Below are 24,378 nucleotides of genomic sequence, written 5' to 3'. Positions count from 1 at the left end.
GCCCACTTGGTGTGTGTTTGGGCTGAGCTTGATCAATCCACGTGTAGAGGTATTTCTTGGCGTCAAACTTCAGGTTATGACGTGTTTTGGGCGTTTAACTCCGAATCATGACGTTTTTCTGGCGTTTTACTCCAGACAGCAGCATGAACTTGGCGTTTAACGCCAAGTTACGTCGTCAATCTTCGAATAAAGTATGGACTATTATATATTGCTGGAAAGCCCTGGATGTCTACTTTCCAACGCCATTGAGAGCGCGCCATTTGGAGTTCTGTAGCTCCAGAAAATCCATTTCGAGTGCAGGGAGGTCAGAATCCAACAGCATCAGCAGTCCTTTTGTCAGCCTTCTTCAGAGTTTTGCTCAAATCCCTCAATTTCAGTCAGAATTTACCTGAAATCACAGAAAAACACACAAACTCATAGTAAAGTCCAGAAATGTGAATTTAACATAAAAACTAATGAAAACATCCCTAAAAGTAGCTTAAACTTACTAAAAACTATATAAAAACAATGCCAAAAAGCGTATAAATTATCCGCTCATCACAACACCAAACTTAAATTGTTGCTTGTCCCCAAGCAACTGAAAATCAAATAGGATAAAAAAGAAGAGAATATACTATAAAGTCCAAAATATCAATGAATATTAATTTAATTACATGAGCGGGACTTGTAGCTTTTTGCTTCTGAACAGTTTTGGCATCTCACTTTTTCCTTTGAAGTTCAGAGTGATTGGCTTCTCTAGGAACTTAGAATTTCGGATAATGTTATTGACTTTCCTAGTTAAGCATGTTGATTCTTGAACACAGCTACTTATGAGTCTTGGCTGTGGCCCTAAGCACTTTGTCTTCCAGTATTACCACCGGATACATAAATGCCACAGACACATAACTGGGTGAACCTTTTCAGATTGTGACTTAGCTTTGCTAAAGTCCCCAGTTAGTGGTGTCCAGAGCTCTTAAGCACACTCTTTTGCCTTGGATCACGACTTTAACCACTCAGTCTCAAGCTTTTCACTTGGACCTTCATGACACAAGCACATGGACCTAGTTCTTAGATCATTGAGAGGCTGGCCATTCGGCCATGCCTAGACCTTGTTCTTATGTATTTTCAACGGTGGAGTTTCTACACACCATAGATTAAGGTGTGGAGCTCTGTTGTACCTCGAGTATTAATGAAATTACTATTGTTCTTCTATTCAATTCAGCTTGTTCTTGTTCTAAGATATCACTTGTTCATCGACTTGATGAATGTGATGATTCGTGACACTCATCATCATTCTCACCTATGAACGTGTGCCTGACAACCACCTCCATTCTACCTTAGATTGAATGGATATCTCTTAGATTCTTTAATCAGAATCTTCGTGGTATAAGCTAGAATTGATTGCAGCATTCAAGAGAATCCGGAAGGTCTAAACCTTGTTTGTGGTATTTTGAGTAGGATTCAAGGATTGAATGACTGTGACGAGCTTCAAGCTCCTGAAGGCTGGGCGTTAGTGACAGACGCAAAAGAATCACTGGATTCTATTCCAACCTGATTGAGAACCGACAGATGATTAGCCGTGCTGTGACAGAGCACGTTGAACATTTTCACTGAGAGGACGGGACTGTAGCCACTGACAACGGTGATGCCCAACATACAGCTTGCCATGGAAAGGAGTAAGAAGGATTGGATGAAGACAGTAGGAAAGTAGATAGACGGAAGGGACAAAGCATCTCCATACGCTTATCCGAAATTCTCATCAATGAATTACATAAGTATCTCTATCTTTGTTTTATGTTTTATTCATAAATCCTCCATAACCATTTAAATCTGCCTGACTGAGATTTACAAGATGACCATAGCTTGCTTCATACCAAAAATCTCCGTGGGATCGACCCTTACTCACGTAAGGTTTATTACTTGGACGACCCAGTGCACTTGCTGGTTAGTTGTGCGAAGTTGTGATAAAGAGTTGAGATTGCAATTGAGCGTACCATGTTAATGGCGCCATTGATGATCACAATTTTGTCCACCATTCCCTTTACCGAAGGTTGTGTGTAGCGATACGTATCCCAGTGGTTGTACTGGGGTATCCCCAAGTCCGAACAGGCTGTTCGGGTATGCTCTTAGCTCTTTTTCTTCTAAGCCGAGCTTGTCTAAGGCAGTTTTAAATAAGATGTCGGCAGAGCTTCCTTGGTCAATTAATGTACGGTGGAGGTTGGCGTTTGCCAGTATGATAGTGATGACCATGGGATCGTCGTATCTTGAGATGATTCTGGATGCGTCTTCTTTGGTAAACGTAATTGCTGGGATGTCTGGCGCCTCCTTCTTTCCTTCGAGATGGTATACTTCTTTGAGGTGTCGCTTGCGGGATGATTTGGAGATTCCTCCTCCCGCAAATCCGCCGTGTATCATGTGGACGTGTCTTTCCAGTATGCGAGGTGATCGCTCAGACCGTCCGACATCTTCATCACTTCTTCTTTTTCTTGACTCTTCATCCCGGTTGGCCAAAAACCGATCTAGTTTTCCTTCTCTTACTAATTTTTCTATGACATTTTTCAAGTCGAAGCATTCATTGGTGGAATGTCCTCGGACTCGATGATACTCACAGTATTCGTTCCGATTTCCTCCTCCTCTTTTGCCTTTGAGTGGCCGAGCTGGGGGTATTTTTTCCGTATGGCAGACTTCTTTGTAAACATCTACCAAGGATACCCTAAGAGGGGTGTAGTTATGATATTTTTTTATTTTCTCTCCGGAGCGATCTTCCTTTTTCTTGGATTCTTTATCTTTGTCTCGGTAGGCGGAACCGAACCTCGAAGCTTCCCCAAGTCGTGAATTCTCCTCCACGTTGATGTACTTCTGCGCCCATTCTTGTACCTCGTCTAGGGATGCAGGATATTTCTTAGATATAGATTGGCTAAAAGGTCTTTCTCACAGGCCATATTTGAGGCCCATAATGGCAACTTCTGTTGGTAGATTTTGTATGTCCATGCATGTTTTGTTGAATCTTTCCATGTAGTTACGAAGACTTTCCCGATCTCCTTACTTGATCCCTAGTAGGCTGGGGGCGCGTTTAGCCTTATCTTTTTGTACGGAAAATCTGGCCAGGAATTTTTTGGCCAGGTCGTCGAAGCTCGAGATGGACTTTGGAGGTAGGCTGTCGAACCATCTAATGGCTGTCTTGGTAAGAGTTGTTGGAAAGGCTTTGCAGCGAACTGCATCCGAGACGTCAGTGAGGTACATTCTACTTCTGAAATTGCTGAGGTGATGGTTGGGGTCCGAAGTGCCGTCGTACAGAGTCATATCCGGAAGTTTGAAGTCCTTTGGGATTTTGGTCTTCATGATTTCCTTGGTGAATGGATCTTGATCCTTGCGAGAGCTATCCTCTAGAGTGGATCGAGTAGCTTTAGTTTTCAGATCGGCTTCGAGTTTTAGAAGCTTATCTTCTAATTCCCGACGTTGCCTTATCTCCCGATGTAGATCCTCTTCTTTTTTGCGTTGATGTTGGGCTTCTTTCTCGAGTTGCTTTAATTGATCTTGAAGCGCCTCTATGGCTCCTGCGTTTGGAGAATCCTTTTCGTTGTTAAGTTGAGGAGTATCCTTTGGTGTAGTATCCGCATTTTTGTGCGGTGTTCTATCCTCTAGATCTGAGTCGTGGTCGTTGTCATGGTCGTCCACCATGGTGATGGGATGACTTCCAGGTTCCCCGGCAACGGCGGCAATGTTTCGAGGGTTACCTGAAACTGTAGGTCGATCTCGGATGAGATCTTCTGTAATGGTCGGAGTTGCTGTATCCGACTTGTTGGACTTGGTGGTAGTGTTGATCCTTCGTCTCCGGAGGGTGGGGGGTACCTGCAAGGGACTCCGATGCTTATGTTAGCAAGGGTATTAAGCAGGTATTGAGTAGAATCAGAGTATGAGTTATACCTGGGTGCTCCAGTGTATTTATAATGGTGAGATATGACCTTCTTTGGATAAGATAAGTTAGTTATCTTATCTTATCTTATCTTTTATCGAGGTCAGCTTATCTTCCATGGAACCGCCCTTATCTCTATAGGCTTGGACTGCCTTTGGATCGGGGTCGTATTTCTTGAGTTGGGCCCTTCTTTGGGCTTTCCTGTCGATTTGGCCGAGTTCTTTATGAAGAAGTCGGTCCGCTTGACCTAAAGAGGTCGGTCTCTTTGCTACTGAACATCCCGGCTCGGACAGCTCGACCAAGGGTATGAACAGGTACCATAGTGATTCCTCCTTTCTTGGGGACCACTTGGACGGGGCTGACCTATGGGCTATCCAAAATTGGTAGATTACTCCTCCCTGCCACAGCTTCATGACTTCCTTCTGTACCACTTCCTTCATAACTGGATTCAGCCTCCTTTAGGGTTGAATGGAAGGTTTGGCATCATCTTCCAATAGTATCTTATGCATGCATATGGCCGAACTTATTCCATTCAAGTCAGCAAGTGTCCGTCCAATGACATCCTTATGCTTTTGTAAGACTTGAAGTAATTCCTCCTCTTGTTCTTGGCTGAGGGCAGAATGTATGATCACTAAATAGCTTTCATTCTCTCCTAAATATGCATACTTGAGAGTGGGCAGCAGTGCCTTTAGTTCAAGTTTGGGTGCTTCTTTTCTTTCATCCTTCTCCTCTAGTGTGCACTGCACATGAATTTCAGCTATTGCAGCCTCTTTGCTTGATGCTGATTCCTCTTCTTCTGTTAACCTCTCAAGTTCTTCTTCTTTAAGAGTCTCTTGCACTACAGCATCTACTGAGTCCAACCTCATACATTCTCCCAATGTGTCTTGTGGGTAACTCATGGCCTTGAACACATTGAATATCATTTTCTCCTCATGTAGTCTAAGGACAAGTTACCCTTTTGGACACCAATGATGGCTACGGCAGTGGCTAAGAATGACCTTCCTAAGATGAGAGAGGTCTTGGCTCCTTCCTCTATATCCAACACTACAAAGTCTGCTGGAAAGATAAAGTCTCCTACCATCACTAACAAGTCTTCTACTATTCCGTGAGGAAACCTGAATGATCGGTCTGCCAGTTGCAGGGCCATTCTTGTTGGCTTGGCCTCCTCAATCCTCATTTTCCTCATCATTGCTAAAGACATCAGATTTATGCTAGCTCCTAAATCACATAAAGCCTTTTCCACAATGGTTTCCCCTATGATACAAGGAATTTGGAAGCTCCCAGGATCCTTCAATTTTTGGGGTAATTTATGCTGGATGATGGCACTGCATTCTTCGATTAGTACCACAGTCTCGTTGTTCTTCCAGCTTCTCTTCTTGTTCATCAACTCCTTCAAGAACTTGGCATAGAGCGGCATTTGCTCTATTGCTTCAGCAAAGGGTATGTTAATTTGTAGTTTCTTGAAGATTTCTAAGAATCTTGAGAATTGGCTGTCCTCTCCTTTCTTCTTTAATTGCTGAGGGTATGGGGCTTTTGGAGAGTATGGCTTCAACACTTCTCCCTCTTGATGTGAATTGGGAGTGGAAACTTGAACTTCATCTTGTCCCTTTTCTATTTCATCCAAGTTCTTCTCTTGTGGTTTCTTGTAGGTCTCCTTCAATTCCTTCCCATTTCTGAGGGTGATAGCCTGACACTCCTTCCTTGGAATTGAATTAGTGTTGCTATGAATATTGTGGCCAGGGGCTTGCTTGAATAAGTAGCCAATTTGTGTTTCAAGTTTCTTGATGGCAGCATTTTGCTTCTGCATATTGGATCGCACTTCTTCCCGAAATATTTTACTGTCTTGAACTTCCTTACATATGCCTTCAAGTAGCGTCTCAATTCTATAGAGTTTATCTTCGGTTGGTGATGGTGGGTTGAGGTTAGGAGATTAAGAGTGGTCATGTTGGTTTTGATATGGATATTGAGAAGGGTGATTAGGTGGGTGTTGATATGATCTCTGTGAGGGATGTTGGTGAGTTGCATTGTTGTTGGGATTGTGCTTGTGGCGTCTCTGGTCTTGACCTTGGTCTTGTTGATTTTCCCACCCAAAATTAGGGTGGTTTCTCCAACCAGAATTATAAGTTTTAGAGTATGGATCATGGGTCTGCCTAGGTAAGTTCCCAACATAGTTGGTTTGTTCCCAGTCACCTTTTTCTCTTGTATTCACTCCTTTTTGAGCTGGTGATGAAGTGGCGATTGCTGCAACTTAGTTCTCTTCCACCTTCTTGGTAAGATCGGCTAACTGCTTGGTGATCATCTTATTTTGAGCCAGTAGTGCATCCATGTGGTTCAGCTCCATCACTCCTCGAGTGTTACTTTTTTCAGAAGCATAGAAGTAGTCATTATCAGCTACAGTCTTAATGACATCTATGGCTTCTTCAATGGTTTTATTCTTGTTTAGAAAACCCCCTGATGAATGGTCTACGGCCTTCTTTGATTCGTAAGAAAGACCTTCGTAGAAAATGTGCAGTTGAACCCATTCGTTGAACATGTCTGGTGGGCACCTTCTTGTTAAGTCCTTAAACCTCTCCCAAGCCTCATAAAGAGTTTTACCATCTTGTTGCCTGAAGGTTTGTACCTCAGCTTTCAACCTGTTAATTCTTTGAGGAGGGTAGAATCTCGCCAGAAATTTGTTCACCACTTCTTCCCAATTTGTTAAACTCTCCTTCGGAAAGGATTCCAGCCATTCAGATGCTTTGTCCCTGAGTGAAAAAGGGAACAACAACAGTCTATAGACATCCGAATGAACACCATTAGACTTCACAGTGTCACATATTCTTAGGAAGGTGGTTAGATGTTGATTGGGGTCTTCTTGGGTGCTTCCTCCGAATGAATAGTTGTTCTGAACAAGGGTGATGAGCTGGGGTTTTAATTCAAAGTTATTGGCATGTATGGTTGGCTTTTGGATACTACTTCCACAATTTCCTGGGTTTTGATTGATGTATGACCCTAGAACTCTTCTCTCTTGCCCAGCAGGATTCACAGGGCCTTCTCTGGCATGGTTATGAGCTTCTCTTTCATGGTTGTTCTCCATGTTCTCCTCCATATTTGTTTCAAAGTACTCCTTCTCTTCCTCAACACCAATAACTCTTTTCATTCTTGCTTCCCTCTTTAATCTAAGGAAGGTCCTCTCAGGTTCAGAATCAAAGGAAGTTGAAGCTCTGCTTCTTCTCCTTGTCATACAACTAACAAAACCCACAACAGAAATAAAATAAAGAGATTATTCTTGTTAGAGTGGTTGTTAGTGTGAGTGGTGTAAATTATCAAACAGTTAGTGGGTTAGTAAACAAAATTGTAAATAACAACAAAGAGAAAGAAAACAAAGAGGGGAGAGGGGATGGAGGAGGAAAATAACTGAAACTAAAGGTAAATGACTAGGTAAAATGAACAAGCAAAAGAAAAATGCTCAATCTAGTGATCTTCCAACTTAATCATTGTTGATACAAAATCAATCCCCGGCAACGACGCCATAAACTTGATGCACAGAAACTTGTCTCTCAACAAATTTCCCTTCGATAAGTTTACCGAATTATCGTCAAGTAAAAACTCACAATAGAGTGAGGTCGAATCCCACATGGATTGATTGGTCAACCAACTTTAGTTGGAAGAATGTGCTAGTTAAGCTAAACAGAAATTGAGTTGAGAGTTGTAGAAAATTAAATGGAGGGAAAGTAAATTGCATAAAGTAAAGTGCAGAATCTTAAATGGGGATTTGGGAAAATGAGCATAAAGATAAATGGCAGAAAGTAAAGAGAATGGGTAAGATCAAAAATGGGGGATTCATTGGGCATAGGAGATGTTGCATTCTCCGGATCAAGTTCATTCTCATCTCTTCCTCAATCAATGCATTTATTAATCTCTTTGGCAATCTTAGGTGATTTGATCCCAATTCCTTGGCAACCCAATCTCTCTAAGCTTGAACAATTGCCCAATTCCTTGATTTAATTGCTCATGGAAAGAGATAAAGTATGGTCACCGATTATACCACATGTGTTTCCAAATCAAAGTGTTGGCAAGATTACATGTCACTATATCCGTCCAAACCCCAATTTGGTCCAATATGAGAAAGCATTTCTAGCATGATCTCCTCATCCCTTTTCCAAGGCTCAGAGGAGATCCAATTATGGAGAGTTTCTTTTCCAAGACAACTAACCAATTGAATTAAGATCGAAAGCTTTCTAGTAAATCAAGAGAAAAAAAAGAGGAAGAAGAATGAAAACTATAATTGATCCATCAAATTACAACAGAGCTCCCTTACCTAATGAAAGGGGGTTTAGTTGTTCATAGCTCTGGAAATGAAAAATGGTAGAGAAGAGTACATTCTAAAACAAACTAGAAAGTGCAGAAAAGTAAATATATAGAGTGTAGTTCTCCAAAATGCCAAGCTTCTCACTAGTTCAAAACCACTCCTATATATACTACTCTTCTTGATCTTCTAGTCAGTTCTTCAAGTCTTGGATATGGGCCTTTGATCTTAAGTTGAAGCAGTTACCATCTTCAGTGGGCTCAGCTTTGCTTGCAGAAAAAGTGTGAGTTAAGCATGGGTGGATGTTAGTTAGGACGTTAGGGGTGTTAACGTTAAGTGAAAATGTGGGTTCAAGAACGTTAGTGACGATCACCTTTTTCACTAACGTTCCAAACCATAATGATCCACGTTAACTTCAACGTTAGTGGCACTAACGTGACCACTAACGTTGCCTCTTGGTTCTTCGCAAACATTATTGGCATTCACCTTTTCCAATAACGTTACTTTTTGCCTCTTTTCCCCACGTTAGTGATCCACGTTAGTGTAACTAACGTGGCCCTTAACGTGGGCATGCCTAAGCTTCGAGAGCGTTAGTGACACTTACCTTTGTCACTAACGCTCCAAACGCCCCTCCTTCCCACGTTAGTGCCTCACGTTAATTGCATTAACGTGACCACTAACGTGGTGGTGATTGCCATCTCCAACGTTAGTGACAAAGGTGAGTGTCACTAACGTTGGCCTATCATGCTTAGCTCCACGTTACCCTTCACGTTAGTGGTCTTAACGTGACCACTAACGTGGGTACCATTGGCTTAGTCCAACGTTAGTGACAAAGGTAAGTGTCACTAACATTGATGATTGCTTTCTCCTCCCACGTTAGAGTTCACGTTAATTGGATTAACGTGAGGCACTAACGTGGGAAGGAGGGGCGTTTGGAGCGTTAGTGACAAAGGTAAATGTCACTAACGTGGGCTATGATGGCTTCGAAGGCGTTATTGGCGATAACTTTTTCCATTAACGCTACAAGCTTATTCCCATTCCACGTTAGTGGTCACGTTAATTAGATTAACGTCGCTACTAACGTGGCTCTTTCTTGCTTCTTTTGTCCTGAAATCAAGCAAATAAAGTGCATCAAAGCTCTGTTCAAAGGCATGAGATCATGCATTATCCATTTTATCATTAAATTCCTGCATAATTCTCATGAAACCATGTAAAGTTCACAATGTTTGCTTGAATCAAGGTGTAAGTGTATTTTTATCCAAAACTTGCTTATTTACTAAGAAAATGCATGAAACTACCCTAAAACAATAAAGAAAAGGTCAGTGAAACTGGCCAAGATGCCCTGGCATCACCTTCGAGTCTTTCAAGCATCTGGTCCATGAAGGGCAGGGGAAAGTGGTCTTTCCGAGTAGCTTCATTGAGTTTCCGATAGTCAATGCACATACGCCATCCGGTTACTGTCCTTGTGGGTATCAGTTCATTCTTTTCATTTGACACAGCAGTAATCCCTCCCTTCTTTGGGACTACTTGCACCAGGCTTACCCAAGTGCTGTCCGAGATGGGGTAAATCACCCTAGCTTGCCATAACTTCAACACCTCCTTCTGGTCCACTTTATTCATAGCTGGGTTCAGCCTTCTTTGTTGTTGTCTTGAGGGCTTAGCACCCTCCTCAAGCAGGATCTTGTGCATGCACATTGAGGGGCTGATCCCTTTTAAGTCTATAAGTGTCCAGCCTATAGCATTCTTGTGTTGTTTCAGCACTTGGATAAGTTCCTCTTCTTGCTCCTTACTCAAGCTTGAGTTGATGATCACTGGGTAGGTGCTGTTGTCACCCAGATATGCATATTTAAAGTTTTGTGGTAGGGTCTTTAGCTCTAGTTTTGGTGCTTCTTCTCCATTGTCGTCTTTGTGGTTTGTCATGATTGAACTTTCCATGGTTCCTTGTGGTAGTTCTCCACGTGGTGTTTGTTGCTCCAATTCCATAGTTCTTTCACAATGCTCTTCTTCCAAAACCCCTTGAACTATTTGTTCTATGGTATCCACCATCATGTATTCTCCCATTGATTCCTTGGGGTAACTCATTGCCTTGAAAACATTGAAGACCATCTTCTCCTCATGTAATCTCAAGACTAGTTTCCCTTTTTACACATCAATGATGGCTCCAGCAGTAGCTAGGAATGGCCTTCCTAGGATAATTAAAGTGTTAGTCTCTTTTTCCATATCCAGCACAACAAAGTCAGCTGGGAAAATGAATTCTCCCACTTTCATCAATAAATCTTCCACTACTCCATGTGGAAACTTGAATGTTCTGTCAGCCAGTTGGAGTGCCATTCTTGTTGGTTTGGCTTCCTCAATTCTCATCCTTCTCATCATGTTCAAGGACATGAGATTGATGCTAGCTCCCAAGTCGCATAAGGCCTTCTCAATATTGATATCCCCTATGATGCAGGGGATTTGGAAACTCCCTGGGTCTTTCATTTTCTGGGGGAGTTTCTTTTGTATGATGGCACTACACTCCTCAGTTAGCACTACAGTCTCCTTTTCTCCCCTATTTCTTTTTCTTGTCATGAGTTCCTTCAAGAACTTGGCATAGAGGGGCATTTGCTCTAGTACTTCAGCAAATGGTATATTGATTTGGAGCTTTTTGAAGATCTCCAAGAATGTAAAAAACTGGCCATCCTTTCCATCCTTCCTTAGCCTTTGTGGATATGGTGCTTTTGGCACATAAGGCTTCAAGATTAGCTTTGGTAAAGATGGCCCAGGAGTCTCTTCTTTCTTCTTATTTTCAGGTTTTTCTGCAGCTTCTTCTTTATGGTTCTCCTGGCTTGGGATTGCCTTTTCTTGGTTGGCATCTATCTTCCTTTCAGCTTGTGCTTGTCTCTCCAAAAGGGTGGAAATAGCCCCTGTGAGCTGTGATGATAGCTGTGCTATTGCTGCCTCTACTCTCTCAAAGTTACCTCTGATCTTGCATGGTTGTGAAGTTGAGGTTAATGTGTCTTGATGGTGGTGTGTTTGCTGTGTGGAAGGGTATGATTTTGGTATTGATTGGCTTGGTATGGCTTGTTATGATCTTGGTTGTGACCTTGTTGGTTCCCCCACCCGAAATTTGGGTGGTTCTTCCATCCTGGGTTGTATGTCTTGGAGTTAGGGTCATATGGTGGTCGAGAGGGGTTGTGTACATAGTTTGCTTGCTCACATTCGACTTATGGTGCATCTCCTTCTTGGGGTGGGGCTTGAGCTTGAACCACTGCAATTTGATTGTTCTCCATCTTCTTAGTCAAGGCTACTAGTTGTGCTGAAATTGCCTTGTTTTGTGCCAATAAGGCATCTACAGAGTTAAGTTCTAGCACCCCCTTCTTTTGGCCCCTTTCTGAAGCATAAAAGTAGTCGTTCTCAGCTACAGTTTCAATGACATCTATGGCTTCCTCAATGGTCTTCTTCTTGTTGAGTGAACCCCCTGAAGAGTGGTCCACAGCCTTCTTTGATTCATAGGTTAGTCCTTCATAGAAAATGTGAAGCTACACCCATTCATTAAATATTTCCGATGGGCATTTTCTCGTTAGATCCTTGAACCTCTCCCAGGCCTCATAGAGTGTTTCACCATCTAGTTGTCTTAAGGTTTGCACCTCAGCTCTTAGCCTGTTGATCCTTTATGGAGGGTAAAATCTTGCTAGAAATTTGTTCACAACATCTTCCCATGTGGTTAGGCTCTCCTTGGGGAATGCTTCTAGCCACTTTGATGCCTTGTCTCTAAGTGAGAAAGGGAATAATAGTAGCTTGTTGGTGTCAGGGTGTACCTCATTGGACTTTACAGTATCACATATCCTCAAGAATGTATTGAGATGTTGATTTGGATCTTCTTGGGCACCTCCTCCATATGAACAGTTATTTTGGACTAGTGTGATGAGTTGAGGTTTCAACTCAAAATTGTTAGCATGAATTATTGACTTGAGGATGTTGCTGCCACAATTTCCTGGATTTGGGTTGATGTAGGAGCCTAAGACTCGCCTCTCTTGCCCAACTTGATTGCCAGCACCTCCTCCAACATTGTCGTGCACCTCGTCATCCATGGTGGTTGTTAAATCTTCTTTTACTGGCTCCTCTCCAATTATGCCTTTACCTCTAGCTTCCCTCCTTAATCTAAGGAAGGTCCTCTCAGGTTCACTATCAAAAGACGACGAAGTTTCTCCCCTTCTACCTGTCATACATTCAACACACAGCAAGAAAAGGGAAAGCGAAAGAATCACCTCAGTTAAGATTAGTGGTTAGCTTGATTGATGCAATTAATCAAACAGTTAGAAGAGTGGAAGTATAAATAATGAATAGCTAAAATGATCCCAAAAAGAAGAGAAAGAAAAGCAGAGATTATAAGGGAATTTAAAGATCACAAAAAAAAAAAGAAAAAGAACAAGGTAGATGAAAATGCTTAATCTAGCTCTCTAATCAATTTAATCATTGTCAAATTCAAACCAATCCCCAGCAACGGCGCCATAAAACTTGATGAGTCTAGATTCACTCCCCTCCTAATAAAATTGATGAATCTACTCCTTGGCAAGCGCACCAAAATTATCGTCAAGAAATAACCCACAGTGGAGTAGGATCGTATCCACATAGATTGGTAGATTTGAACAATTTTAATTAATTAGTGAATTAGTCAAGCTTAACAGAATAAGTTGTGAGTGCGGAATTATAAATGGCAGAAACATAAATGGCAAAAGAATAAAGGAAAGCAATAAGGTGCAGAAATAGAAATGGCAAGGATGTAAAAGGGAGTGGGAATTTGCAGAATGTAAATGAAAGCTATAAAAGAATGGGAGAGATAAGAATGGGGAAATTTATTGAGATCAGGAGATATTGTCTCTTTGGATTAAATCCAACTTATATCCTCTTCAATCATGCAACTCATTGACCTCTTGGCAATCATGATTGAGTCCCAATCCCTTGGTGACTCAATCTCTCATATCTTGATCAATAGCCAATTCCTTGGTCTAATTGCTCATGAAGAGAGATGTGCTTGGTCCCTGATTATACCACACATCCTTGTAGGTCCAGGTAGCGGGAGGATTATATGTCCCCATATCCAAATACCAAAATCCAGATCCTACTCAAGTGTGAGAAGGGATTTCTAGCATGGTTTCATGTTTCCTTTTCCAAGGTTCCATGAAACCCATTTTGCATTCAACCACTTTTCCAAGATGATTGAACACTAAGCATGAAGAATGAAATTCCTTATAGCAAATCAAAGAGAAGATGAAGAGAAGAAGAAATTCACTGTTATTATTCCATCAAGTACAATAGATCTCCTTCTCTCAATGAGAGGGAATTTAGCTACTCATAGCTCAGAAAGAAAGTACAATAGATGGAAGAGATGAAGTGTAAAAAGTGAAAAACTAGAACTCCACAATCCCTTACTGAGATAGTGATGACTAACCCCCTTTTTCTACTACTTCCAAGGGTATTTATACTAATCCTAGATGTAGAAATAAAGAAAAATACAAAAGTGAAAAGGAAAATTACAATTTGGAGGGAAAAGAAACTCAACAATCGTGATCTTCTAGCTGGCGTGTGACTGGCGCTCCTCTGGCGTGTCACGCTCCCTTTGTTTCAATCTTGGCATGCCACGCCTCACCATTCAAGTGGCACGCCTTCTTCCATCACATCCCTGGCGTGCCACGCCTTCAATACCAAGTGACATGCCCAGGCCTCTTTAAAGTCCTCAAGTAGCTTGGCATGCCACGCCTTCGAGCCAAAGTGGCATGCCCAGGCCTTTTCCTACATTTTCATGATTCTGGAAACTTGTACCAGCATGGCACGCACAGGATCTGGCGTGCCACGCCCCTCTAAATGCTTCATCTTCTTGCTGGCATGCCACGCCTCATCATCCAAGTGGCACGCCCAGTTCATTTGGCCCTTTATCTCCTTCTCTGGAAAACACTACCAGCGTGCCATACCATGGGACTGGCGTGCCATGCCCCTTCATTTGCCTTGGTTTCAAGAGTTGGCGTGCCACGCCTGGACGTTCAAGTGGCACACCAAAGTGGGATAATTGAGCTGGCGTGCCATGCCTTCGATACCCAAGTGGCACACCCAGCTTTGTTTGGCCTCCTTAAGTGCTGGCGTGCCATGCCTGATCATGCAAGTGGCGCGCCCAAGTGAGATATGTGAGCTGGCGTGCCACGCCTTCGACACCAAGTGGCACGCCCAGCTTTGGTTTGGGTATTCTTTATGTATTGGCGTGCCACACCTGGACATTCAAGTGGCACGCCTTAGTTGGAGTCTTGAGCTAGCGTGCCACGCCTTCGACACCAAGTGGCACGCCCAGCTTTTGCTTTGCCTTCTTGTTCATTGGCATGCCATGCCTGGTTGTTCAAGTGGCACGCCCAGATCTCATTAGCCTTCAACCCCTTCTCTGGATTCTTTTACCAGCGTGCCACGTCATGTTGCTCAAGTGGCATGCCCATTCAATTGTGGGTCTCTTAGGCTTGGCATGTGGTGCACGGATTTATGATACACCACTCCGATACAACTAACCAGCAAGTGCATTGGGTCATCCAAGTAATACCTTGTGAGTAAGGGTTGATCCCACAGAGATTGTCGGCTTTTAGCAAGCTATGGTCATCTTGTAAATCTCAGTCAGGCGGATTCAGAATGTTATGAGAGTTTAGATAATTAAAAGATAAATAAAACATAAAATAAGATAGGGATACTTATGCAATTCATTGGTGGGAATTTCAGATAAGCGTATGGAGATGCTTTGTTGCTCCTGAACTTCTCCTTTCTTATTGCCTTTATCCACTCATTCATACTCCTTTCCATGGCAAGCTGTATGTTGGGGGATCACCATTGTCAATGGCTACTATCCGTCCTCTCAATGAAAATGGTCCGGCTATGGGTTACGTAGGGCTAATCATCTGTCGGTTCTCACTTGTGTTGGAATAAGATCCAATGATCCTTTTGCGCACTGTCATTGCGCCCAACAGTCATGAGTTTGAAGCTCATTACAGTCATCCCATCCTAGATCCTACTCGGAATACCACAGACAAGGTTTAGACTTTTGATGAGTGAAGTTTTGCTCGATGGTCTAGATTTTCTTCTTATACAAAAGAATTACTTCGTTGCAAGCATAGCCCCAAACCAACAAACAATCCTCACATAAAAAAAAATTGGTTGTCATAAGTAACAAACCCTAAATAAGAATTAACTGAAGTATTTAAACTCTGGGTCGTCTCACAAGGAATTGCAATGAAGTGAATGATTATTGGCTATGAAGGGACAAGGGGTTTGATTTATAAAAGGGGCAAGAAAATAAATGGACAAGAAAGTAGATGGCTGGTGGACGAAATTGTGATTTGACTTTTTGGTCTTGTATGATTTTACTCTTAGGGCACTGTTTATTTTCTTCACAACTCCGTTCAACTAACCAGCAAGTGTACTGGGTCGTCCAAGTAATACCTTACGTGAGTAAGGGTCGAATCCACAGAGATTGTTGGTATGAAGCAAGCTATGGTCACCTTGCAAATCTCAGTTAGGCAGATTAAATCTGTTTATGGTGAGTTCGAATATTAATAATAAAATAAATAATAAAAAGGGATAGAATACTTATGTAGATTCATTGGTAGGAATTTCAGATAAGCGAAATGGAGGTGCTGTAGAGCTCTCGGACGCCTGCCTTCCTATTCCTTCTACTCAATCCTTCTTACTCCTTTCCATGGCAAGCTCTGTATAGGGGTTCACTATCAGCTGTGGCTACTTTCATTCCTCTCGGGGAAATAACCTGTGCGGCTGTCACTCGCACAGCTAACCAGTCTGGAGGCATCACCCATGGTTGATAGCTACATCCCATCCTCGCAGTGAAAGCTAATGCACGCACTCTGTCACAGTACGGCCAATCACCGGTTGGTTCCCACTCCTACTGGAATAGAATCCCTCTTTTGCGTTTGTCACTAACGCCCAGCAGGTTAAAGTTTGAAGTACGTCACAGTCATTCATGAACGGAATCCTACTTGGAATACCACAGACAAGGTAAGACTTTCCGGATTCCCAGGATCCTACTCGGAACACCACAGACAAGGTTGGACATTCTGGATCCAGATAAATGCCGCCATCTATCTAACTTATACCACGAAGATTCTGTTGGGGAATCTAAGAGATACACATTCAAGCCTGTGTTGCATGTAGAACGTAAGTGGTTGTCAATCACGCGCGTTCATAAGTGAGAATAATAATGAGAGTTATTAACTCATCACATTCATCATGTTCTTGGGTACGAATGAATATCTTGGAATAAGAATAAAAGAGGAATTGAATAAAAGACAATAGAACTTCATTAATCTTTGAGGTACAGCAGAGCTCCACACCCTTAATCTATGGTGTGCAGAAACTCCACCGTTGAAAATACATAAGCAAGAGGTCCAGGCATGGCCGAATGGCCAGCCCCCTAAACGTGATCACCGGATAGAAGAATACTATCCAGGATGTCTAATACAATAGTAAAAGGTCCTATATATACTAGACTAGCTACTAGGATTTACATGAGTAAGTAATTGATGCATAAATCCACTTCCGGGGCCCACTTGGTGTGTGCTTGGGCTGAGCTTGATAAATCCACGAGCTAAGGCATTTCTTGGCGTTGAACTTTGAGTTATGACGTGTTTTGGGCGTTCAACTCCGGATCATGACGTTTTTCTGGCGTTTAACTCCAGACAGCAGCATGAACTTGGCGTTTAACGCCAAGTTACGTCGTCATTCTTCGAATAAAGTATGGACTATTATATATTGCTGGAAAGCCCTGGATGTCTACTTTCCAACGCCTTTGAGAGCGCGCCATTTGGAGTTCTGTAGCTCCAGAAAATCCATTTCGAGTGCAGGGAGGTCAGAATCCAACAGCATCAGCAGTCCTTTTGTCAGCCTTTTTCAGAGTTTTGCTCAAATCCCTCAATTTCAGTCAGAATTTACCTGAAATCACAGAAAAACACACAAACTCATAGTAAAGTCCAGAAATGTGAATTTAACATAAAAACTAATGAAAACATCCCTAAAAGTAGCTCAAACTTACTAAAAACTATATAAAAACAATGCCAAAAAGCGTATAAATTATCCGCTCATCACAACACCAAACTTAAATTGTTGCTTGTCCCCAAGCAACTGAAAATCAAATAGGATAAAAAGAAGAGAATATACTATAAAGTCCAAAATATCAATGAATATTAATTTAATTATATGAGCGGGACTTGTAGCTTTTTGCTTCTGAACAGCTTTGGCATCTCACTTTTTCCTTTGTAGTTTAGAGGTATTGGCGTCTCTGGGGGAATTTAGAATTTGGGATAGTGTTATTGACTTTCTTAGTTAAGCATGTTGATTCTTGAACACAACTACTTATGAGTCTTGGCTGTGGCCCTAAGCATTTTGTCTTCCAGTATTACCACCAGATACACAAATGCCACAGACACATAACTGGGTGAACCTTTTCAGATTGTGACTTAGCTTTGCTAAAGTCCCCAATTAGTGGTGTCCAGAGCTCTTAAGCACACTCTTTGCTTTAGATCACGACTTTAACCACTCAGTCTCAAGCTTTTCACTTGGACCTTCATGACACAAGCACATGGTTAGGGACAGCTTGATTTAGCCGCTTAGGCCCGGATTAAATTCCCTTGGGCCCTCCTATCCATTGATGCTCAAAGCCTTGGATCCTTGCTTTGGAATTTTCGCCTCTTTTTTTTTTTTTCACTGCTTTTTCTTGCTTCAAGAATCAATTTCATGATGTTTTTCAGATCATCAATAACATTTCTCTTTGTTCCTCATTCTTTCAAGAACCAACAATTTTAAACACTCATAAACAACAAGATCAAAAGACATATGCACTGTTCATTCATTCATTCAGAAAACAAAAATTATTGCCACCACATCAATGTAATTAAATTAAATTCACTAATAATTTCGAAAATTATGTACTTCTTGTTCTTTTGAATTAAAACATTTTTCTTTTAAGAGAGGTGAAGGACTAATGGGTTTTATTCATAGCTTTAAGGCATGGTTTACATACTAATGATCATGAAGTAGAGACACAAAAAAAATAAATAAACATAGCATTTAAAAACCGAAAACAGAAAGAAATAAAGAACAAGGAATGAATCCACCTTTTAGTGGCGTCTTCTTCTTGAAGGACCAATGATGTTCTTCAACTCTTCTATGTCCCTTCCTTGCTTTTGTTGCTCCTCCCTCATTGCTTTTTGATCTTCTCTTATTTCTTGGAGAGTGAGGGCGTGTTCATGATGTTCCACCCTTAATTGTTCAATATTATGGCTCAAATCTTCCAAGGAGGTGCTAAGTTGCTCCCAATAGTTGTTGGGAGGAAAGTGCATTCCATGAGGCATTTGTTGATGATGCACTTCCTCATGTTCTTCTTGGAGGCCGTGAGGAGCTTCCCTTGTTTGCTCCATCCTTTTCTTGGTGATGGGCTTGTCTTCTTCAATGGAGACATCTCCATCTATGATAACTCCAGCTGAATAACATAGATGGCATATGAGGTGAGGGAATGCTAGCCGTGCCATGTATGAAGGCTTGTCAGCTATTTTGTAGAGTTCATTGGCTATGACTTCATGAACCTCTACTTCTTCACCAATCATGATGCTATGAACCATGATGGCCCGATCCACAGTAACTTCAGATCGGTTGCTTGTGGGGATGATGGATCTTTGAATGAACTCCAACCATCCTCTAGCTACAGGCTTGAGGTCCAGTCTTCTTAGTTGGACTGGCTTGCCTTTGGAGTCTACTCTCCATTGGGCGCCTTCCACACAAATATCCATTAGGACTTGGTCCAACCTTTGGTTAAAGTTGACCCTTCTTGTGTAGGGGTGTTCATCACCTTGCATCATAGGCAAATGAAACGCCAACCTCACATTTTCCGGACTGAAATCCAAGTATTTCCCCCTAACCATTGTGAGATAATTCTTCGGGCTTGGGTTCATACTTTGGTCATGGTTCCTAGTGATCCATGCATTGGCATAGAACTCTTGAACCATGAGAATTCCGACTTGTTGCATGGGGTTGGCTAAGACTTCCCAACCTCTTCTTTGAATTTCATGTCGGATTTCCGGATACTCATTCTTCTTGAGCTTGAAAGGGACCTCAGGGATCACCCTCTTCTTTGCCACAACATCATAGAAGTGGTCTTGATGGCTTTTGGAGATGAACCTCTCCTTCTCCCATGACTCAGAGGAAGAAGCTTTTGCTTTCCCTTTTCCTTTTCTTGAGGAAATTCCGGTCTTGGGTGCCATTGATGGTGAATGAAAATCAAAAAGCTTAGGCTTTTTACCACACCAAACTTAAAATTTGCTTGTCCCCAAGCAAAAAGAAAAGAAGAGTAGAAGAAGAAGAAGAAAAGATGGTAGAGAGGGAGAAGAGAGGGTTCGGCTATGTGGGAGAATGTGGGTTTGTGTTGTGTGAAAATGTAAAAGAAAAGAAGGGTATTTATAGGGAGGGGGGGAGGTATAGGATCGGCCATTTTGGGTGGGTAAGGGTGGGAAATTGAATTTGAATTTGATGGAGGTAGGTGGGGTTTATGGGGAAGAGGAGATTGATGTGAATGGTGAATGGGGTAATTGGGAAGAGGAGTTGAGGTGATTGGTGAAGGTTTTTGGGAAGGGTGACATTGGGAATGAGATTTGGATTAGGAAAGTGTGAATAGGATTGAAAGAAAAGGTAGGTGAGGATCCTGTGGGGTCCACAGATCCTGAGGTGAAAAAGAAATACCATTCCTTCACCCTATAGGCATGTAACATGCCTGCATGCATCATTCTGGCGTTCAAACGCCCATTGATGCTAGTTCTGGGCGTTAAACGCCCATGTTATGCATGTTTCTGGCGTTGAACGCCAGTTTCATGCTTGTTTCTGGCGTTCAGCGCCAGATTGTCCTCTGTGTGCGCATCCTGGCGTTAAACGCCAGGATGTAGCTTGTTTTGGGCGTTCAGCGCCAGAAAGATGCTCTGTTCTGGCGTTGAACGCCAGCCAGATGCATCTTCTGGGCGTTGAACGCCAGCCCGTGCGTCCTCCAGGGTGAAAATTTTTTCTTCTGTTTTTGACTCTGTTTTTAATTTTTTTGATTTTTTCGTGACTCCTCATGATCATGTACCTAATTCAACACAAAAATAACACCAAAATAAAATAAAATAAAATTAGATAAATAAAATTGGGTTGCCTCCCAACAAGCGCTTCTTTAATGTCATTAGCTTGACAGTGGCTCTCATGGAGCCACAAGGTGATCAGGTCAACTTAAGTGTGGTATTCCCAACACCAAACTTAGAGTTTGGATATGGGGTTTGGACACCAAACTTAGAGTTTGGTTGTGGCCTCACAACACCAAACTTAGAGTTTGACTGTGTGGGCTCTTCTTGACTCTGAACTGAGAGAAGCTCTTCATGCTTGCTCTCTTTTGTCACAGAGGGATAGCCATGTGCTTGAAACACAAGATATTCTCCATTCAATTGAAGGACTAATTCACCTCTGTTGACATCTATCACAGCTCCTGCTGTGGCTAGGAAAAGTCTTCCTAGGATGATGCATTCATCATCTTCCTTCCTAGTGTCTAGGATTATGAAATCAGTAGGGATGTAAAGGCCTTCAACCTTTACTAGCACGTCCTCTACTAACCCATAAGCTTGTCTTACTGACTTGTCTGCCAGTTGTAATGAGAACAAGGCAGGTTGTACCTCAATGATTCCCAGCTTCTCCATTACAGAGAGTGGCATAAGATTTATTCCTGATCCAAGATCACATAGAGCTCTTTCAAAGCTCATAGTGCCAATGGTGCAAGGTATTAAGAACTTGCCAGGATCTTGTTTCTTTTGAGGTAGAGTTCTCTGAATCCAAGTATCCAGTTCACTAATGAGCAAGGGAGGTTCACTTTCCCAAGTCTCATTACCAAATAACTTGGCATTCAGCTTCATGATAGCTCCTAAATATTGAGCAACTTGCTCTTCAGTCACATCTTCATTCTCTTCAGAGGATGAATATTCTTCAGAGCTCATGAATGGCAGAAGGAGATTTAAAGGAATCTCTATGGTCTCTAGATGAGCCTCAGATTCCTCAGGATCCTTAATAGGAAACTCCTTCTTGCTTGAAGGACGTCCCAGGAGGTCTTCCTCACTGGGATTTTCGTCCTCTTCCTCCTTGGTGCATTCGGCCACTTTGATTAAATCAATGGCCTTGCACTCTCCTTTTGGATTCTCTTCTGTATTGCTTGGGAGAGTACTGGGAGGAGTGTCAATGACTTTCTTACTCAGCTGGCCCACTTGTGCCTCCAAATTTCTAATGGAGGATCTTGTTTCATTCATGAAACTGAAAGTGGCTTTTGACAGATCAGAGACTATATTGGCTAAATTAGAAGTGTTTTGTTCAGAGTTCTCTGTCTGTTGCTGAGAAGATGATGGATATGGCTTACTATTATTCAGCCTGTTGCGTCCACCATTGTTAAAACCTTGTTGAGGTTTTTGTTGATCCTTCCAGGAGAAATTAGGATGATTTCTCCATGATGAGTTATAGGTGTTTCCATAAGGTTCACCTAAGTAATTAACCTCTGCCATGGCAGGGTTCTCAGGATCATAAGCTTCTTCAGAAGCTGCCTCTCTAATATTGTTGGATGCATGTTGCAAGCCATTCAGATTTTGAGAGATCATGTTGACCTGTTGAGTCAACACTTTGTTCTGAGCCAATATGGCATTCAGAGCATCAATTTCAAGAACTCCTTTCTTCTGAGGTACCCCATTATTTACAGAATTCCTCTCAGAGGTGTACATAAACTGGTTGTTTGCAACCATGTCAATGAGTTCTTGAGCCTCTTCAGGCGTTTTCTTCAGGTGAATAGATCCACCTGCAGAATGGTCCAATGACATTTTCGAAAATTCAGAGAGACCATAATAGAATATATCTAATATGGTCCATTCAGAAAACATGTCAGATGCACATCTCTTGGTCAGCTGCTTGTATCTTTCCCAAGCTTCATAGAGGGATTCACCATCTTTTTGTTTGAAGGTTTGAACATCCACTCTCAGCTTGCTCAGCTTTTGAGGAGGAAAGAACTTATCTAAGAATGCAGTGACAAGCTTATCCCATGAGTCCAGGCTATCCTTGGGTTGTGAATCCAACCATACTCTAGCTCTGTCTCTTACAGCAAAAGGGAAAAGCAAGAGTCTGTAGACTTCAGGATTAACTCCATTTGTCTTTACAGTGTCACAGATCTGCAAGAACTCAGTTAAAAACTGGTAAGGATCTTCAGATGGAAGTCCATAAAACTTGCAGTTTTGTTGCATTAAAGCAACTAGTTGAGGCTTAAGCTCAAAATCATTGGCTCCAATGGCAGGAATGGAGATGCTTCTTCCATCAAATTTGGATGTTGGCTTTGTGAAGTCACCAAGCATTCTCCTTGCATTATTGTTATTATTTTCGGCCATCACCTCTTGTTCTAATGTTTCTGAAAGGTTGTTTCTGGATTGTTGTAATTTAGCTTCTTTTAATTTTCTCTTCAAAGTCCTTTCAGGTTCTGGATCAATTTCAACAAGAGTGCCTTTATCCCTGTTCCTGCTCATATGAAAGAGAAGAAAACAGGAAAAGAAGAGGAATCCTCTATGTCACAGTATAGAGATTCCTTTATGTTAGTAGAAAAAGAAAGGGTGTAGAAGAATGAAAGAAGGGGGTTCGGTTTTTTTTGGAGGAAGAGAGGTGAAGAGAAGTGTTAGTAATTAAATAATTAAATAGAAGAAGAAAAGAGGAGAGAGATTTTCGAAATTAATTTTTGAAAAATAGGTTAGTAATTTTCGAAAATTAGAGATTAAAATTAAACATGAAACAATTAATTAATTAAAAAGAATTTTTGAAAAGGAGGGAGATATTTTCGAAAATTAGAGAGGGAAAAGTAGTTAGGTGGTTTTTGAAAAAGATAAGAAACAAACAACAAGTTAGGCTGTTGATTGAAAAAGATTTGAAATCAAAATTTAAAAAGATAAGAAGATAAGAAGTTAGATAAAAGATTTGAAATCAAATTTTGAAAAAGATAAAGTTTTTGAAAAAATAAGATAAAAAGATAAAAAGATTTTTAAGAAAAAGATATTTTGAAAAAAAGATTTAATTTTTAAAATTACTTAACTAACAAGAAACTACAAGATAAGATTCTAGAACTTAAAGATTGAACCTTTCTTAACAAGAAAGTAACAAACTTCAAATTCTTGAACCAGTCACATTAATTGTTAGCTAATTTTCGAAAATTAGATGTAAAGATAAGAAAAAGATTTTAAAGATATTTTGAAAAAGTTTTTTTGAAATTTTCGAAAAATAATAAGAAAAAATGAAAAAGATATGATTTTTGAAAAAGATTTTGAAAAGATAAGATTTTTAAAATTGAAATTTTGACTTGACTTGTAAGAAACAACTAATTTTGAAAATTTTTGACCAAGTCAACCCAAAATTTCGAAATTTTGGAGGGAAATAAGGAAAAGATATTTTTGATTTTTAAATTTTTAAGGAAAAACACAAAAATGACCCAAAACATGAAAATTTTGGATCAAGACACAAGATGCATGCAAGAATGCTATGAATGTCAAGATGAACACCAAGAACACTTTGAAGATCATGATGAACATCAAGAATATAATTTTGAAAAATTTTTAATGCAAAGAAAACATGCAAGACACCAAACTTAGAAATCTTTAATGCATGGAAAATATGAATGCAAAAATGCACATGAAAAACAACAAACAACACAAAACAAGAAAACATCAAGATCAAACAAGAGGACTTGTCAAGAACAACTTGAAGATCATGAAGAACACTATGAATGCATGGGATTTTCGAAAAAAATGCAAGAAAAATTTTTTTTTAAAGCATGCAATTGACACCAAACTTAAAAATTAACACAAGACTCAAACAAGAAACATAAAATATTTTTGATTTTTATGATTTTCTAATTTTTTTGTATTTTTATTAATATTTTTCGAAAATAAAGTTAGAAAAGCGAAAAATAAAAGAAAAAATTTTTGAAAAAGATTTTTGAAAAGAAAATTACCTAATCTGAGCAACAAGATGAACCGTCAGTTGTCCATACTCGAACAATCCCCGGCAGCAGCGCCAAAAACTTGGTGGACGAAATTGTGATTTGACTTTTTGGTCTTGTATGATTTTACTCTTAGGGCACTGTTTATTT

At 40.9% G+C, this 24,378-nt stretch overlaps 1 protein-coding gene across 1 annotated transcript; it reads right to left on the bottom strand.

Moving 5' to 3' along the window:
• Positions 1-10,325: 10,325 nt before the first annotated feature.
• Positions 10,326-12,388, bottom strand: LOC130974986 (uncharacterized). The gene is made up of 2 exons (XM_057899821.1): positions 11,981-12,388; positions 10,326-11,147 (listed from the first exon to the last, which is right to left on the bottom strand). The coding sequence occupies exons 1-2, from the start codon at positions 12,386-12,388 to the stop codon at positions 10,326-10,328; spliced, it is 1,230 nt and encodes a 409-aa protein (XP_057755804.1).
• Between the last annotated feature and the right edge of the window lie 11,990 nt (positions 12,389-24,378).

This window comes from Arachis stenosperma, chromosome 4 (assembly GCF_014773155.1).
Source record: "Arachis stenosperma cultivar V10309 chromosome 4, arast.V10309.gnm1.PFL2, whole genome shotgun sequence".
In the NCBI taxonomy this organism is placed as follows: domain Eukaryota; kingdom Viridiplantae; phylum Streptophyta; class Magnoliopsida; order Fabales; family Fabaceae; genus Arachis; species Arachis stenosperma.
This window is presented reverse-complemented; position numbering and strand designations above follow the sequence as displayed.